The sequence below is a fragment of the Poromitra crassiceps genome (assembly GCF_964638095.1).
Source record: "Poromitra crassiceps genome assembly, chromosome: 10".
Taxonomy (NCBI): domain Eukaryota; kingdom Metazoa; phylum Chordata; class Actinopteri; order Beryciformes; family Melamphaidae; genus Poromitra; species Poromitra crassiceps.
This window is the reverse complement of record NC_139631.1, coordinates 38,171,283-38,190,549: the sequence shown is the minus strand read 5'-3', so window position 1 is coordinate 38,190,549 and position 19,267 is coordinate 38,171,283. Positions and strand designations below refer to the sequence as shown.

Here is a 19,267-nt window from a genome sequence, read left to right as displayed (position 1 = left end):
AAACAGTGCAGGGGTCGAGGCTGTGTTTTTGTTGTTGTTTGAAGGCCCTGCTATCTCTTGAGTGTTGTACCCTCCACAACCATGATGATGATGCTCAGCCCCCCCCCCCCCCCCTTTGCCACCACACCACAAGCTACATAGCAACCTCAGCTAACTGGTAAAGACGTGCGGGAATGTACATTGGCTTAAGCAACCGTCAAGCACGAGGACAAAGGTAGGCACAGGGTGCTTTAGCCTTTGTTTTGTTATTTTAGCTTGAATAGTTCATGTTAGCCTTCAAGATAAATAGTACTAATAAGTGACTCGAAATACGGCATTAGTGAATATGTTTGTTAACCTTGAGGCAAATATTTCTTCCATGTTTTCTTGAATTTCGTTACCAGTGTTGGGGGTAACTCATTACAAAAGTAACATATTACATCTAATATATTACTTTTAGCAGTAACTCAGTAATATAACTTATTACCTATAGGATTTCAGTAATTATTATACCAGTTACTTTGTCAAGTAACTCAAGTTACAAATTTAGTTAATTTTTGTTTTTAATCACAGCACATATTTAAATAAAGATGCAATCATTTCCTAATCAAACTGTCTGTTTTTATGCAAATATCCACTATAGATGACAATAACAAATGAAAAGGATAACATTTCGAATTTTGGATGGTTTACACTGACTTCAAGACAGTTTAAATTCCTTTTCGGGATGTTCCGGGGCAGCGATGTTATTCACTGCAGTTATTTTGGTGAAAGTAATGCAAAAGTAGTGTAATAAGTAATGAGTTACTCTACACAGATAGTAATATTGTAAATTAACGTATTACTTTCAAATGAAAGTAACTATTAATATGTAGTATATTACATTTTTAAAGTAACTTGCACAACACTGTTCGTTACTGGGCCCAACGTTAGCCTTTGTTACAGCTTCTGGCATTTTGTTTCTGCCTTATGCTAATCAACGTTAGCATACGTTTCACACACAGGTCTAAACCAAAAGATTTTGAAGCCAATAGCCTACGGAAGTGGCAGCAGGCAGCAACATGACCTTGATTTCTTGATACTCATGCAGTGTAGTCCTTTATTCTGCCTTGTTTCAACATATTGACACTTATTTTTAGAAACTTCTTGAAACAAGTGAAACTGCAGTGGAGAAGATTAGTGGAATCATCTCACCCACAAGAAGAATTGTTAGCATTTTAAGAGAGATTAAATGACATGATAAAAAAAAATCTCTTGCAGCAGATAGATGTATGTCTGAACCAGGCAGACGTTAACCAGCTTGTCGGGAGCAGTTAGGGGGTTCAGTGACAGTGTTTTGCTCAAGGACGCTTCGACACCCTGCCGCGAGGAGCCGGCCTCGAACCGGGAACCTTCCGATTCCCAGGCGACAGCTCACAAGTCCGATCCTTGTGACAGTTAATAGCGTGTCCATCAACAGTGTGCTTTCGAAGTGTCTGAAACCTACCTACAATACTCACTCGATCTGTCTCTCGATAGCATGTAAATGGATTGTTCTGTAAGCAGAAGGTTTATGACTTAGTTGGAACTCTCTAGTACCAAAATAATTGAATGTACAATTAGGCATACAGATGACATTCAAATTAAAGATTGAATAAATGAATAAAAACACATCGAGACCCTTCAAAGGAGCACATTCTCTTTTGCATCCTTCCCTTTCATCCACTATGCAGATCATGTCTCTTTTATTAGGCTTTCTCAGAAATGTGATCACACCGCATTATGTGTAAGGAAGAAAAACAGCTCACTTGACCACTGTGGACAGTGTCCCTCTGTTTAGACTACTCTGGACAGTGTCCCTCTGTTTAGACCACTGTGGACAGTGTCCCTCTGTTTAGATTACTCTGGACAGTGTCCCTCTGTTTAGATTACTCTGGACAGTGTCCCTCTGTTTAGATTACTCTGGACAGTGTCCCTCTGTTTAGATTACTCTGGACAGTGTCCCTCTGTTTAGACTACTCTGGACAGTGTCCCTCTGTTTAGACCACTGTGGACAGTGTCCCTCTGTTTAGACCAATCAGTGTCCCTCTGTTTAGACCACTCTGGACAGTGTCCCTCTGTTTAGACCAATCAGTGTCCCTCTGTTTAGACCAATCAGTGTCCCTCTGTTTAGACCACTGGACAGTGTCCCTCTGTTTAGACCACTGTGGACAGTGTCCCTCTGTTTAGACCAATCAGTGTCCCTCTGTTTAGACAACTCTGGACAGTGTCCCTCTGTTTAGACCAATCAGTGTCCCTCTGTTTAGACCACTCTGGACAGTGTCCCTCTGTTTAGACCAATCAGTGTCCCTCTGTTTAGACCACTGTGGACAGTGTCCCTCTGTTTAGACCACTGGACAGTGTCCCTCTGTTTAGACCACTCTGGACAGTGTCCCTCTGTTTAGACCACTCTGGACAGTGTCCCTCTGTTTAGACCACTGTGGACAGTGTCCCTCTGTTTAGACCACTCTGGACAGTGTCTCTCTGTTTAGCACCCAGCCCGTCCGTCGTGACCACTCTGGACAGTGTCTCTCTGTTTAGCGGCCAGCCCGTCCGTCCTGACCACTCTGGACAGTGTCTCTCTGTTTAGCGGCCAGCCCGTCCGTCCTGACCACTCTGGACATTGTCTCTCTGTTTAGCGGCCAGCCCGTCTGTCCTGACCACTCTGGACAGTGTCTCTCTGTTTAGCGCCCAGCCCGTCTGTCCTGACCACTCTGGACAGTGTCTCTCTGTTTAGCGGCCAGCCCGTCTGTCGTGACCACTCTGGACAGTGTCTCTCTGTTTAGCACCCAGCCCGTCCGTCCTGACCACTCTGGACATTGTCTCTCTGTTTAGCGGCCAGCCCGTCTGTCCTGACCACTCTGGACAGTGTCTCTCTGTTTAGCGCCCAGCCCGTCTGTCCTGACCACTCTGGACAGTGTCTCTCTGTTTAGCGGCCAGCCCGTCTGTCGTGACCACTCTGGACAGTGTCTCTCTGTTTAGCGCCCAGCCCGTCTGTCCTGACCACTCTGGACAGTGTCTCTCTGTTTAGCGGCCAGCCCGTCCGTCGTGACCACTCTGGACAGTGTCTCTCTGTTTAGCGCCCAGCCCGTCCGTCCTGACCACTCTGGACAGTGTCTCTCTGTTTAGCGGCCAGCCCGTCTGTCGTGACCACTCTGGACAGTGTCTCTCTGTTTAGCGGCCAGCCCGTCTGTCGTGACCACTCTGGACAGTGTCTCTCTGTTTAGCGGCCAGCCCGTCTGTCGTGACCACTCTGGACAGTGTCTCTCTGTTTAGCGGCCAGCCCGTCCGTCCTGACCACTCTGGACAGTGTCTCTCTGTTTAGCGGCCAGCCCGTCTGTCGTGACCACTCTGGACAGTGTCTCTCTGTTTAGCGGCCAGCCCGTCTGTCGTGACCACTCTGGACAGTGTCTCTCTGTTTAGTGGCCAGCCCCTCTGTCGTGACCACTCTGGACAGTGTCTCTCTGTTTAGCGGCCAGCCCGTCTGTCGTGACCACTCTGGACAGTGTCTCTCTGTTTAGCGGCCAGCCCGTCTGTCCTGCCTCTATTTTAAGCCTGGCATTATTCAACATCTTTGTCTCACTCTCTGAAGTGGAAGCACCATGCAGCTAATAAGTGGGAGAGTGAAATGAGGCCTTTTGTGAGTTTCTCTTTCATCCATCCATCATTTTGTTCCTGTGGATCTTTCATGCTGCAGCCTAAGTGGCCTTTTGTCCTTTGCACAATCTTTTGTGTTAGGCTGATTCATTCAGCAGAACTGTGTTGAAATTATTCTAAAATGGTAATTATTTTTAATTATTAAGTTAGACCAATATATTATCGTTGTTATTATTATTATTATTATTATTATTATTATTATTATTATTGCTCTGGTACTACTGTTACTATTATTACTATTACTACTATTATTAGTATTGTTATTATTATTATTATTATTATATTGTATTATTATTATTACTACTACAGTATTATTACTATACTCTCTGCGGTATATAAGGAAATAGTAGGTACCTCAGATATTTCACTTTCCTAAATAGTACTTGAGTTTGAGAATGACTGATGGAGAAGGCGCATATTTTGTGACATTTTACTGTACATACGTAACTTCTATTGTATTATATTTTATTCTATTTCATTGTTATGGAACAGACCAATGTCTCTCATTATGTTTGATGTTTATGTTGATATTTTTCCATGCCTGAGTATGAGCAACTGTAGGATGTCCCAATTTCCCCTCGGGGATCAATCAAGTTTTTCAGATTCTGATTCTGATATCTACATGTTGTCCAATACTGATCTTTTGATTTCATTGGATATAGATAGACCATTTCAACTTGACAACATAAACATTCTACACAGTAAGTTGGCCCTAGCCTTACTTCCTGTTGCAGTGTTTGCTAATTATAATGCAGTAACGTAACTGACAGGAAATACAGTACACTTGAGTCCAAACTGTTCCCTAGCAACACACTTCTGTTGAAATGAAATAGAAATAGAATGTTTATGTTGTCAAGTCTCACCCTGTCTCAAGGACAGTCTAAAAGAATTTCACTGTGGCTTCATGTGGAGAGTTTAGTGTCCCGTCATAGTCTCACTGCTGTTTCAGAGACCTTTCTATTTTGGGGTGCCCTGGTGGCTCCCCTGGTAGAGCGTATACTGCTAATACGGCCCTTTGCCGCATGGCACCCCCCCCTCTCTCTGCCTTTCCTGTCCAATACAGCAAAATGCCCCCCCCCCCCCCCCCCCCCAATAATAATAATAATAATAATAATAATAATAATAATAATAATAATAATAATAATAATAAATGGGGGGGGGGGCACTGAATATCTGTCATTTTGTCATTATGATTTTTAATACCAGCATAGAATAATCCTTCCTATATCTATATTCCTATATACCCTAACTTTAAGTGTGTGTGTGTGTGTGTGTGTGTGTGTGTGTGTGTGTGTGTGTGTGTGTGTGTGTGTGTGTGTGTGTGTGTGTGTGTGTGCGCGTGTGTGTGCGTGTGTGCGTGTGTGTGCGCGTGTGTGTGCGTGTGCATGCGTGCGGTCTCCCAGCGGACATCTCCAGGATGTGTGAGGTGGATGTCTCCTCTGAGCCCAGCAGTCCCACGCTGTACGGCGAGTCTTCGGACCAGTACTACCATGTGGACCGCTGGCAGAAGCTACGCACCGCCGTGCGCAAACTGGAATTCTGGGAGAACTTCAGCGCCGAGCTCATCGGCAGCGGCTTCTTCTCCAAAGTCTACAAGGTATTCCTTCAAACCCCCCCCCACCCCCCCGGCCCGGCCCCTCCCTTCCCCTTGCCTTCAATGCCAGCCTACGTGTGAGTTGCCGTACAAAAGCGGGCTTTGTTCCGGGCCACTAATTGGGACATTCTTGCCATTCCGTGATTGGCCCACCAGCGTTGGAGACCGTGGGGGCACAACAGTCATCCCCCTACTGAGAGATGACATAAGTGCATAGTCGAATCTGAAGCAAAACAATGAGTGAGAGAGCTGAATTTCATAACTTTTTAGGCTTTGTCAACCATGATGACATGAGCTGGAAAGAGGCCGTGGGGAAGGATGAGAGCGTTTAAGAGAGATTTCATGTGTACAGATTTTTAACCCGACGCTGTCGGGTAATTTTTTTGGTTTAGTTCCTCACAACCACCTGGGGACGAGTCATCGGGAAACCGTTTTTTCAAAGGGCAGGCACTTCAAACTGTCATGTGATTGGATGAACCGTCTGTCTATCACGGGCTCGCTCTCGCTGGCGTCACACACCCAAAGCCCACGCCGTCAGCTGCCTCACAGGATGCTGATTGGTGCGAACCACTGGTGGTTCAGAGATTCCGACCAATAGCGTGGCAAGATGGATTTGGCATGTGATCGTGATCTCGTGATCTCGCGCAACTTCAGGTGCCTCGCAAGGTTACTAGATGTTTCTGTCCGAAATACATTCTTAGAGGAGAGGTTAAGACAAGGACAGCTTCACTATCTGATTTGTGATGGATGGTCCATTTGAACCAAGATATGATGTCCCTGTAGTGTTGTGGAGGTTCTACATACACACTTTCCATTCTGCTCTAGTCACAAATGAGACGCTTCACCATCACAAGTTCACAAGCTCTCCATCCCAAATCATATTATTTCCACTTTGTAATGACATTTTTAAATGGTTGCTTACATTCTAACAAGACAACGCCATCGCCAGAAATATTTGTGTCTCAGAACTAAACATATTTCTGCAGAGCCAGACTTTGTTGTCACCGATCTTTTATTTATCATCTCATTGTATCGCGGTAATATTCGTGGAACCCCGTATTGTGAGATAGGCGTATCGTCCCGTAGGTAACAGGCGTTCATGTTACATTGACTGGTCTTCATCTTCCAGGTGATGCACAGCACCAGCAGGAAGGTGATGGTGGTGAAGATCTACAAGAACGACGTGGACCAGGACAGCATCGTGCGAGAGATCAGCCTACTGCAGAAACTCTCCCACCCCAACATCGTCAGGTAGCACTAAACTCCATCGCCCACCTACTCCTCAGAACTCCATCTCCCACGTACTCCTCATAACTCTAAGAACTACATCTCCCACCTACTTCTCATAACTCTAAGAACTACATCTCCCACATACACCTCATAACTCTAAGAACTACATCTCCCACCTACTCCTCATAACTCTAAGAACTACATCTCCCACCTACTTCTCATAACTCTAAGAACTACATCTCCCACCTACTCCTCATAACTCTAAGAACTACATCTCCCACCTACTTCTCATAACTCTAAGAACTACATCTCCCACCTACACCTCATAACTCTAAGAACTACATCTCCCACCTACTTCTCATAACTCTAAGAACTACATCTCCCACCTACACCTCATAACTCTAAGAACTACATCTCCCACCTACTCCTCATAACTCTAAGAACTACATCTCCCACCTACACCTCATACCTCTAAGAACTACATCTCCCACCTACTCCTCATAACTCTAAGAACTACATCTCCCACCTACTCCTCATAACTCTAAGAACTACATCTCCCACCTACTCCTCATACCTCTAAGAACTACATCTCCCACCTACACCTCATAACTCTAAGAACTACATCTCCCACCTACTCCTCATACCTCTAAGAACTACATCTCCCACCTACTCCTCATAACTCTAAGAACTACATCTCCCACCTACTCCTCATAACTCTAAGAACTACATCTCCCACCTACTCCTCATACCTCTAAGAACTACATCTCCCACCTACACCTCATAACTCTAAGAACTACATCTCCCACCTACTTCTCATAACTCTAAGAACTACATCTCCCACCTACTTCTCATAACTCTAAGAACTACATCTCTCACCTACTTCTCATAACTCTAAGAACTACATCTCCCACCTACTCCTCATACCTCTAAGAACTACATCTCCCACCTACACCTCATAACTCTAAGAACTACATCTCCCACCTACTCCTCATAACTCTAAGAACTACATCTCCCACCTACACCTCATACCTCTAAGAACTACATCTCCCACCTACACCTCATAACTCTAAGAACTACATCTCCCACCTACACCTCATACCTCTAAGAACTACATCTCCCATCTACACCTCATAACTCTAAGAACTACATCTCCCACCTACACCTCATACCTCTAAGAACTACATCTCCCACCTACACCTCATAACTCTAAGAACTACATCTCCCATCTACACCTCATACCTCTAAGAACTACATCTCCCATCTACACCTCATACCTCTAAGAACTACATCTCCCACCTACACCTCATACCTCTAAGAACTACATCTCCCACCTACACCTCATACCTCTAAGAACTACATCTCCCACCTACACCTCATAACTCTAAGAACTACATCTCCCATCTACACCTCATAACTCTAATACCCCGTTCAAGACAACTCGGACCGCCTGAAAAAATGGGTTCCGACCTGTAAAAAGTGAATTGAACGGTCGTCCAGGCCAGAATTACAGCTCGGAAATTCGGGTATCATCCAGAGCTCCGGTTTCTCCGAGTTGACGTCACAGCCACATCAAAATGGCTACTTGCATCGTTAATGATAATCACAGAATTATTATAAAGACGTTTGTTGACGTTTTAACACACAAGTTGAGTTCTTAATTATGTAATGTTAACGTTTCATATGTGTTTGTATCATCTGTGTTTCACTCTGTGTGAAATTCAGCATTCAGCATGTTCGGTTAGCATTGTTCGCTAGTAGGTAGTTACCATGCTAACGCTGGTTGCTATAGCAACAGTTTGGGCTTTTCCCCCCGAGCAGGAGGTGCAGCGTGAACGCAATCTGTCCAGGGCGGAGGTTCCGTGTTGAAACCTCCGGCGGGCCGAGTTGTCATGAATGCGGCATAAGAACTACATCTCCCACATACTCCTCATAACTCTAAGAACTACATCTCCCACCTACACCTCATAATGCTAAGAACTACATGGAATGTTTGGAAGGATTCCCCTTAGTAACACATGCATTCTCTCTCTAACTCGTTCTCTCTTTCTCTTTCTCTCTTGCATGCACGTACACACACACGCACGCACGCACCCACGCTCGCACACGCACACACACACACACACACACACACACACACACACACACACACACACACACACACACACACACACACACACACACCTCCCCCTCTCTATCACATCTTCCCTCTCCCTTTGACACCCCCCCCCCACCTCTCACTACACAATCTGTGGTTTGGTATCAGTTTCTATGACTACCGTAATCATAATGTATTATAAGGGCACCCTTATGCTTGTAAGAACACATGATGTTGTTTACTGATGAATCTTATCAGTACTTAGTTGGTAATCTCAATGGAACAACCTCTGATATTAGTCACACAAATCCATATGAGTTTGTATGATATGCTGATATGATGCATAATCATTATGTGCACCTATAAGCAAGGTCATAAGGCAAGGTTGATGCTGGGGTTAGGAAAGGTGGGACAACGCTATTTGTAGTGTTGAAAGGAGGAGGAGCAAGTCATGCTCGTCATACAATGTTTATTTAAAATGTTACAAACCTTGATTTTCAATATTTAGTCATACCAATTTAGAGGCCTAATCCCTCATAACCATGCGAAGAAAAGTTGGAAAATTGGGAGTGGCTCTAAGTAAACGGATCAACCTATAGATGACTTTACTGTGATCGTAAATTTAGTATGATAGTAAATACCTAATATACCAAAAATGTTTGTTTTTCTGAATATAATGTCACAGACTGAGGTAAATGATCTTTATACCCACTCATAAATCGCTGCAGGTTCTTGTAGATTCTCAAAGTGTGGCCCTTGGGAACGTTCTGGTGGCCTGCGATGTGTTAGGTGACATGAGTGTTGATAAGGTTACTGTCTTTCAGAGGCGGAGTTTCAGTTTTAAAGCCAGAGTGAAGTGTCTGCTATCCTCTGAAATTAGAAGACCTAAGGCAGCCATTAGTCCCAACTATAGGGTTGAATCCCAGGAAACGGGATTCCCGGAATTAAACCCATCCAACCCATTTCCTTGGAAATTAATAATGGGAAACCGGGGATTTTTTTGGGGTTGTATTTTTATTACATTTAGAACAAATTGGTATAGGCCTATATTTAGAAATAGACCTACAGTCATGAAATGACCACGATGTTATCAAATATTTCGGAGACATCAATCAATCAATCAATCAATCAATCAATCAATCAACCAATCAATCAATGTCTCCTTTTCCTCTTGCTGTGTTCAGTTTTTTCTTGGGCGCCCCTCAATCTAATGTTGGGGTCCCTACATTGACCCTCAGTCATCAAAACTTTGAGACCTCCTGTTGTAGATTGTGGTGTCATCAATACGACATTATAAACATATTTATAGTTGATCCTACAGTCGATGCACTTATAATGTCCTATAAGCACACGTTTCATAGAAAGTGTTCACATCAACTCTGCTGCTTTTAATGTGACCGAAGTGTTAGCCTTGCTGTTCCGTGGGAGTCGGTGCTGCAGTGAAGTCAATGGCAACACAAATTAAACTGGGCCTTGGTGCTGTTTTAACAGCGGTTACATAAGGTGTGAAGCCATGGGACGCATAATGTTTGCCCAAACAATCTTATTTCAGTCATGTTGCAAGGTCACAGTGGTGAGGTTATCACAGCACGGCGTTATCTGCTGATCACACTGTGTCCTGTACCGCAGAGATGAGAAGCAGCGGGAGGCCATTTTGTTAGTACCCGGCACACAGCAACCTGACCCGTAACCAAACACATGTGTGGAAATGGTGTTTGTCAGTGTGGCTTTGTTCCCAGGAGCCAACGTCAGAGGGTTCACTTAGCTCTGTTCATGTTCAAATGAAGGGTGCGTTCGGAAAGAGCCACTCCGAGCGCCAGGGCGCACGTTGGACCGTTCGTAAATTGGGAGCGCCGTTGTAATGTCCCGTAGATCGGCCCTCTCATTTCAGTGTGGAGTGTCAGATTGGATTGGATTTACGAACGCACCCTAAATAATGTATAACAGGTGGGAAAGATTTTGCTCTAAAATTAGATCTGAACTATTTGAGAAAAGGGACAGTACTCTAACAAATTGATTGATAGTACACAACATTAAAACAAACTATTTTTTACGTTATTTTAATTCCTTCAATTCTTATTTGTTATTATATGCATAGCCTCTAATTTGCAAAATGTACATTTATTGAGGCGGAAATATAAAAATGACAAATTATACATTTCCCCCCAAAACAATTGGTACAAAATATATAAAAAACATTTTTTTCCCCCCTGTGATAGATATCTGGGAATCTGTGTGAAGGAAGACAAACTCTACCCCATCTTAGAGGTGAGTCCTATTTTCTCTCTCCACGTCACACCTGTGTATGTTCATAAGCAGGCTTTGTTCTGAGTGTGGAAATGGTCACACATTATACTGATATGAACTGATAATAATGTCTGATGATGTGGTTAGCCAGTTGAGTCAGAGCAGCATGCGAGGGAGGCCCTCATTATGTTACCAGACCTGCCCCCAATAGTGTTTTATTTGCAGTGTGATGCTGTTAACCTATTTAACACCACATGGGTGGGTGTTTACCACATCAGAATAGTTCAGGTACTAGCTACTATTTTATGTATATGATGTTCCATATATCCTTGATCGATGTGTTAATTGTTACCTGTTATCTTGTTTTCTATGTAGTCATACTGTGTCAGCATCTTTGGGTCATTTAAAGTCGAACTGAAGTGGCGCGTGGGTCGGAGTCCGTTTCAGACTGAAAACAGAACTTGTCTGAGATGACAGGTTGAGAGGCGGGTCATATAGTAGCATGTCGATGATTTGATTTGACAATTCTGGGGACTGGCTTTGGCATTGGCCAATCCTGGCGTGTTCCACCCCCAAATCGAGTGGGATTCAGTGTGTTGTCGTTCTACGCGAGTGGGATCTGCCGAGTACCAGGCAGCCAGCTATTCTGTGTGGAACGAGCGGACAATCCGATGCATGGGTGCTGCCCGCCGGCCTGGAATCGGCGACCCCTGACAACCAGGCTCTCAGGCGTGCGCCATTATCACTATTTTTTATTATTTTTTATTTAACCTTTATTTACACAGGGAAGAGCCCTTGAGAGCAAGCTCTCATTTTCAAGGGAGCCCTGTTACAGTGAGAACATTTACAATAGTTACAATATTACAGACAACTTACAAATACAAATATTACACTATATAGAAAACATTCAAGACTCCAGATAGAAATAAACAAAAAAAACAAAAAAAACAAGATAAGAGCAGATCAAATAAAACAAGAGCATTCATTTTGCAGAGTACCGTCAAGAAGCACTCTGAAGGATTCCAGGGGAATCAGCTGATTCAATTTCAGAATGTTTTGCAACAAATTCCATTTATCAGCAGCATAATAAGAAAAGGCACTTTTTCCTAGTTCAGTCCTTGCTCGTGGAACAGACAACCTGATATGTGAATGCGATCGGGTTTGATAGTTTGTGTTCACTTGACTAATGAGTGAGGACATGTACAGGGGGAGTTTCCCAATCAGGGCTTTATAAATGAATAAAAGACAGTGTTGCTCCCTTCGAGCTGTCAGAGAGGGCCAGCCTAACTTTTCATATAAAATACATCTGTGAGTAAGAAATCTATCACCCGTTATAAAGCGGTAAATACAATATTCCTGGAATGCGAGTTTTAACGAGCCAGTTACATTTCTTTGCATTCTCAGACATTACCGTTTGATTTATTTAGTATATTACATACAATTGGCCAAGTTAGTAGTTAGTTTATGGGCTAGAAATTCTGCCAGATGACAGGCACTAGGCACCATTTTCTCCTTCATTTGGAAGAGAAAATGATCCTGAAATGAAGATTTGATTGACAGCTGTCATGTCGTGATAGGTCGTGATATGATTGGTTGAAATGGGGTAGAAATTTGATAGTACTAGGTGACGTCAGCAAACTGTAGATTACTGTTATGAATGAAATCTTGAAAAATGAACTTTTGATGTGAAAAAGTGTGAAAAACTAAAGAAATTCGCTTTTTGTGATTTTTTTGGCATACATTATTAAATAGGTGCACTGCATACCCAGGTATTTGAACTAAAAGAAAAGAAAAGTCATTTTTGGGTTCAGCTCGACTTTAAAAGCGCTTTATAAAATAAATGAATTATTATTATTATTATTATTATTACCTTTATTATTATTACTATTATTATTATATGTAGCAAATAAATATATAACAAATATACTATTATGACTATATATATATATATATACAGTATATATATATGACTATATTCTATTTCAAATTTATCTTTATTATTGTACTTTTATTTTTGATTTTACTGTTATTTTTTTTATGTTTTGTTTCTTATTTTTGGTTTGTTTGTTTTGTTTTTTCATGATTCTATTTTTCCATAGGCAGGTGGAGGTTTGATACAGTGATAACAGTGTGTGTGTGTGTGTGTGTGTGTGTGTGTGTGTGTGTGTGTGTGTGTGTGTGTGTGTGTGTGTGCGTGCGTGCGTGTGTGCGTGCGTGCGTGCGTGCGTGTGTGTGTGTGCACGTGCGTGCGCGTGTGTGTGCGTGCACGTGTGTGTTGGATGTTACTTTCAGTACGTGAGTGGTGGCTGTCTGGAGGAGCTTCTGGCCAGAAAGGACGTACCCCTCTCGTGGCGAGAGAAGGTGGACCTGGCCTGTGACATCACCAGAGGAATGATCTACCTGCACTACAAGAACATCTACCACAGAGACCTCAACTCCAAGGTACTTACCCCGCATTTTTTTCCCGGCGACCCCAAGGTTGGGAACCACTGCCGGGGTTTGAAAGCTCGACGTTGCTTATAAATAACTTTAATATACCAATAATTCTGTCTTGTGCTGCTGCGCCAAGCCATCATAGTGCTCCACAGCGCCCCTCTGGTCGGAAGCACACGGGAGAACAAAGAAGGCACGTCGTGTCATCTTGGATTCGCGAAAAAATAATATCACCAGCAGAGAATTTGGATAAAAAGAGGCATTTATGAGCAGCATCAAGCTTTCAAACCCCGCTGTCGAGAAGCAATGAACCCTTCTGCTCTGGTCAGTGGCTTTGAAATGTTTCTGTGATGCTTGTAAATACGTGCGTATCACTGATTTAGACAGCTTGGGAAAGAGAGTGGCGTGGAATTCTAGGGGCGGATAAGGGACTCTGGAGGAGATGATAACATCATATACCCGGAAGAGTGAACCTCTCCGCTGCCTGCTATAGCAGAGGTTCTCAAATGTTTTTCAGCCAAGGACCCCTTACAAGATAGAATATAGCGGCGACCCCCTCATTCTGATTTGTGATTTCGGGCTAAGCTTAATTGTTTCCACATTAACATGCTTGACTTTTAAATTGATAGGTTTGTTAGATTAGAATGTAATCCATGAACCATTTTAGATTTAAAGCATACAATATTTTCGTTGAACTATGAAGCTTTTGCACGCAAAAAAAGTTTAAATTTTTATTTTTTTTCGCGGACCCTCTGGCAAAGTGCCACGGACCCCTGGGGGTCCCCGGACCCCCATTTGAGAACAACTGTGCTATAGAGTGCATAAATCACGCCCTCTTCTGGGTTCAGCATGGGGCCTAAGAGATTTAATTCCAATTTCATTTTCCCATTGACGTTTCTTAAAGTATTTTCTTAAAGTTCTTAAAGTAAGGGTTTAAAAAAAAAATTAAATAAAGAACTATGCTTTTTTTGTTGTTTTGGTCCGAGTGAAATGTTCTAGGTCTCTCGTGAATCTGAATATAGCTGAATTGCTTGGATTGCTGCTTCACTAATGCTGCCTAGAAGAGCTAGCAAGAGAAGTGCAATCGTTGATAGCGCTACATTAACCTTGTCGTGAAACGGTATGCTAAACCCCACCCATCTGGTACTCCATGCAGTTAAAATCAAACGCTGAATTATTTGCAAACATGGATCGACTCAGGTCTGGTGAAAACAAAAACTAAACTAAAAACGCACACTGTTACTGAAAAATCCCTGCTTTCTCATTTATGCCATATTGTGAACAATGTACTATCCTGGCCACACATAATATACTTGATAGACTGTGATGAATAGACTGCGCTAGAGAGTGGGAGGTGTGTGTGTGTGTGTGTGTGTGTGTGTGTGTGTGTGTGTGTGTGTGTGTGTGTGTGTGTGTGTGTGTGTGTGTGTGTGTGTGTGTGTGTGTGCGCGCGCGCGCGTGCGTGCGTGCGCGCGCGCGTGAGCGTGTTGTTGGTATGGTCAGTCTCTTGTGGTTGCCAGGCATCACAGTAGTGACAGTGGGTAATGCAGAGGGGAGGGGAAACATGACAGTCGGCTCATTGTCATGTTAATAGACTTACACACGGAGTGCTGTTACTTCACACACAACCTGTTAACACACATACACACACACACACACACACACACACACACACACACGACACGCACGCACGGTGGCTTTTGTGTGAGGAACTAGGGGCCTCTTCCCCCTGCACCCATGTACGTCACCCTGGGGCACAACTCACTTGGCTCTGTCTCAAGTCACTTTATTCACACGGTGGCCATATTTGATTGACGTCATAGACAGTAAGCATTTCATTTGACTGAATAACATTTCCCAAGAAACATCTGATGTCATGTATCACAACATTTGTAGCCTAAGCTCATTTGCAATGCCCTTTCCTAGATGTTATTAAAAGCGCCTGTTAACCTGGGACCATGATGCCATCGCACACTCGCTAGCCTGTTCCAAAGGTTTGCTCTTCCAATGTGAGGAAGGACTCGTGCCTACAGAGGTAGGACGTGACTAGGAAGGACAAGTCCTGCCCAGGAAGGATGCTTGACATTGACAAAGTGACTGGACTGAATTCATATTGTTAATGTTAGTAGACAGTGACTGGACTGAATTCATATTGTTAATGTTAGTAGAGACAGTGTGACTGGACTGAATTCATATTGTTAATGTTAGTAGAGACAGTGTGACTGGACTGAATTCATATTGTTAATGTTAGTAGACAGTAACTTACTTCAGGCTGTCACAGGTATTTTTCATCTAGGTCTAGTTGTGTAAGATGTACCTGACTAGTTTAACAGTATCAGTGGCAGAGCTGCAAAATTTTCACTTTGGTTGGTGGTGCTGACATAACACCTATTTTTGATCATAATAAAATCTGCATTATTCACGTTAAATCGACCCACTCATCCTTCCTCAGGCCTTATGAACATAAGACGTTTTCTTTTTTGCTAATGTGTTTATTGGGTAGCATTTTCTATTGTACTCCAAATATTACACATACTTTTTATATTAATATAGAAAGATCGATTGTCCTCACCAAGTCACTCCCATTATCCAACACTCCCCACTTTAGTCTCTCAGGTCTATCCAAGTAGAAATAATATCTGAATAAATGATCATCTTAATACGGACCCAGAACTAAATATACAATATGAACAAGCATGGACACCTGGCTATGTTTTAAAATGAGGAAGATAAACTTGGAAAGATATATGATGGTGGGTCTGCTCATTTCTCCACAAAGAATTTGGTGTATATTTTCAATATTTTATGCAGACACTGGTTGAGTTTGCCTCGGTTTCCAACAACTTTCCTGTCCTTTGGGTAGCGTTTCCCACCCCGAGCAGCCTATGACCTAAATCATCTATGGCTGCTGTGTGAATAAAGCTAATTACAGTACATTATATAACATGAACATTATTATATATAATTAGATTTTTGCTGCAGACTAACATTGTTATTCTTTCCATGAGCCGTTGCTGATGTCATTAGGCTGGGCACAAACATAAGCTTTGCTCAGGGGCTGTTTGCTCCAAACAGTGTTGGGCAATAGTGCCTATTATCATTTACCAGCACCAGTGTGACGTATTCTAGTTTTAATGTCAGTAAAAACAGTCCCAATAAAACAAAAATAAGCTTTTACTTTCGTTATCACCTTCTCTAAGTGTTAAAGTTGACTTGGCCAAAATCTACCCGCATACTCCATTCATGGTCATCAACTAGATGAACGATGAATAGTTTGACAGTTATTGAGAGTTGATTTGAGTTAATGAGTTATTAATTTGAGTTACGTTATACAACACTCAATAACTGTCAAATTAAATGAGACTTCAAAACCGTTTAGTTTTCTGATATACTACTGATGTTCTAATGATACAAAGCTGGTTGAAAATGGGCGGAGTGTTCCTTTAAGTGTCAGAATAAGGCCCCTCATATTTCTTCGGAGCCTGTTAGTCTATGGCATGTATAGCATGTATAGCATGTATAGCATGCAGTGATGCAGTGTGACATCAAATGCTACAGTATGTCAACTGTGTGCCCTCTAGTGGTCACTGATCATGGCAAGGCAAACTACTACAGTACCAACACAAACCCAATGCATTTCATAAAGGCATTAATTTGTGCTTCACCCCCCCCCCCCCCACAACTCTATAATCATTCATGTGTGCACCCCCCCCCCCTCCTTCACAACTCACAAATACACTTGTTGATACTACTGTGATGTATAGCCTGAATTCTGTCCTCTTCTTTTCATAGCATTACATTCCAAAGCAACACAGCCACTGTGAATATTCTTCAGTGGCAGCTAACTTGCATCAAAGTCGATGCTCTTTTAAGAGGCCTTGGCGGGGAGGGGAGGGGCCTTGGTGGGGAGGGGAGGGGCCTTGGCGGGGAGGGGAGGGGCTGCGGCTAAAGTTAGCGACGAGGTCTGAGACTGGAGCTTTTCCCAGGAGCGCTGCGTAATGACAGGGCTACTGAATGGAAAAGGCTTCTTGGGCAATGAAAGCCAGATGCTGAGACGTCACACACACACACACACACACACACACACACACACACACACACACACACACACACACACACACACACACACACACAAAGGCCCTCACAAACAGAAACCCACAGGCATACAGACAGCATGCACAGACAGTCGCTGGGATTGTAAATAGCAATTAACATACGTACATGTGTAGTCAGGGGCCCGCACCCCGTTTGTTTTGGCCCGCCATGGATTTGACAAAAAAATGAATCAATTGCTACCAACCATGTCACCCTAGCATGTCGGCAAGGCGGCTAAATAACGCTCCAAATGTAGGCAAAATTTGGGCGAGGGAAAAAATTGGCATGGCCATTTTCAAAGCGGCCCCTTGACCTCACCTCAAGATATCTGAATGAATGAGAATGGGTTCTGTTCTGTGGGTAGGGCCATAGAGTTACGCACCTTGAGTTTCATGCACTTCCTGTCAGAAAGGTGTCTTTCCCTTTGAAGATGTTTAAGCTTTTTTTCAATCTCTAAATCTAACTAATATCTTTTTTAACACTATTTCTAATAATGCTGTTATTATTTAGACCATGTTATTATTTACACCCTGGGGGGTGTAACCCAGGTACCCTGGGGGGTGTGACCCAGGTACCCTGGGGGCTGTGACTCCAGTGCCCTGGGGGGGTGTAACCCAGGTACCCTGGGGTGTGTGACCCCGGTGCCCTGGGGGGTGTGACCCAGGTACCCTGGGGGCTGTGACCCAGGTACCCTGGGGGGTGTGACTCCAGTGCCCTGGGGTGTGTGACCCAGTGCCCTGAGGGGGTGTAACGCAGGTACCCTGGGGTGTGTGACCCCGGTACCCTGGGGGGTGTGACCCAGTGCCCTGGGGGGGTGTAACGCAGGTACCCTGGGGGGTGTAACCCAGGTGCCCTGGGGGGGTGTAACCCAGGTGCCCTGGGGGGTGTAACCCAGGTGCACTGGCTAAATTCCCACACAGGCCTTCCTTCAAACATGGCCACCTAATGTGTGCTGAGCATTCTGGTGCAAACTGGCTTTCAGTGGAGGGTTTTAGTTTAATTTCTTTGGTATGAAACTCTCAAATATCAGTTCCCTTTTGGCCTAAAACCTTTGTGCTTCGTTCTGTTGTTGTGCGTAGCTGTCCATCAGCAGAGTGCGTCAAAGCTGAATTATTTAGTTTGTTTGGAAGGTGAGCCCACTGAGAGACTCACTAGCGTCTGGTTGTCTGGCAGCTGAACATCCACTTTGCTCCAGGGTAGAAGTGCTTACTGAATGGGAGCGGATGTGATTAGGCAAAGCTATCTGGCAAAAAACAAAATATAAAACAATAAACAGCCAAATACAATGATATATCAACAGATAAATGATCAAATATTATAAATAAGTACATGAATAGATACAGAAAAATATAGAGAGGCAGATAGATAGATAGATAGATAGATAAGGTAGATAGATAAATATATAGTTGAGTTTCCCTGCCTTCCCCCCTTATACTGTCCAGACCATGGTCCAGACAACCAGTCCTACACTGCCCTCACCTGGCAACATGTCACATTGCAGTTACATTAGCTCTGTTGTAAAACTAGGGTGAGGGCTGCGTTTAGTTCAAACTAGAATTACAAATCATTGGCGCGATTCTCTGCCAAAATATGGTGCCAACTGGTGCTAAAAAAACTCATTCTTAAGGAATGAAAGTCCACCTCTTCACCAATTGTGGTTGACGGACATGATCTTTGTTATACGGATGGAGAGACTCCGGTTCCTGAAAATCAACTCACTTAAAAAAATTCTAACTATATATGGGACCTGTTTTTAGTCTACATCGATGAGGTTTGGGGCGACAGGTGACTCGCCCGGCTGGTTTCCTATCGACCCCTTGCAGGAAATCCCAAGTACATCGCTTACAAGCACATAAGCACCTTAGGGTGGCTGGTAGCACCACTTTGTAATATTGAATGCTGATTATGTTTGTATGTTT

General features: G+C 43.4%; 1 protein-coding gene across 1 annotated transcript in view; it reads left to right on the top strand.

Annotated features, from left to right (window-relative positions):
- Window positions 1-19,267, top strand: part of LOC310783527 (dual specificity testis-specific protein kinase 1) — a 43,574-nt gene that overhangs the window by 17,716 nt on the left and 6,591 nt on the right. The window contains exons 3-6 of the mRNA XM_083644410.1: window positions 5,058-5,251; window positions 6,378-6,499; window positions 10,793-10,841; window positions 13,113-13,262. Of these exons, the coding sequence (XP_083500536.1) occupies window positions 5,058-5,251; window positions 6,378-6,499; window positions 10,793-10,841; window positions 13,113-13,262 (515 nt within the window). The remainder of the gene's footprint in view (window positions 1-5,057; window positions 5,252-6,377; window positions 6,500-10,792; window positions 10,842-13,112; window positions 13,263-19,267) is intronic.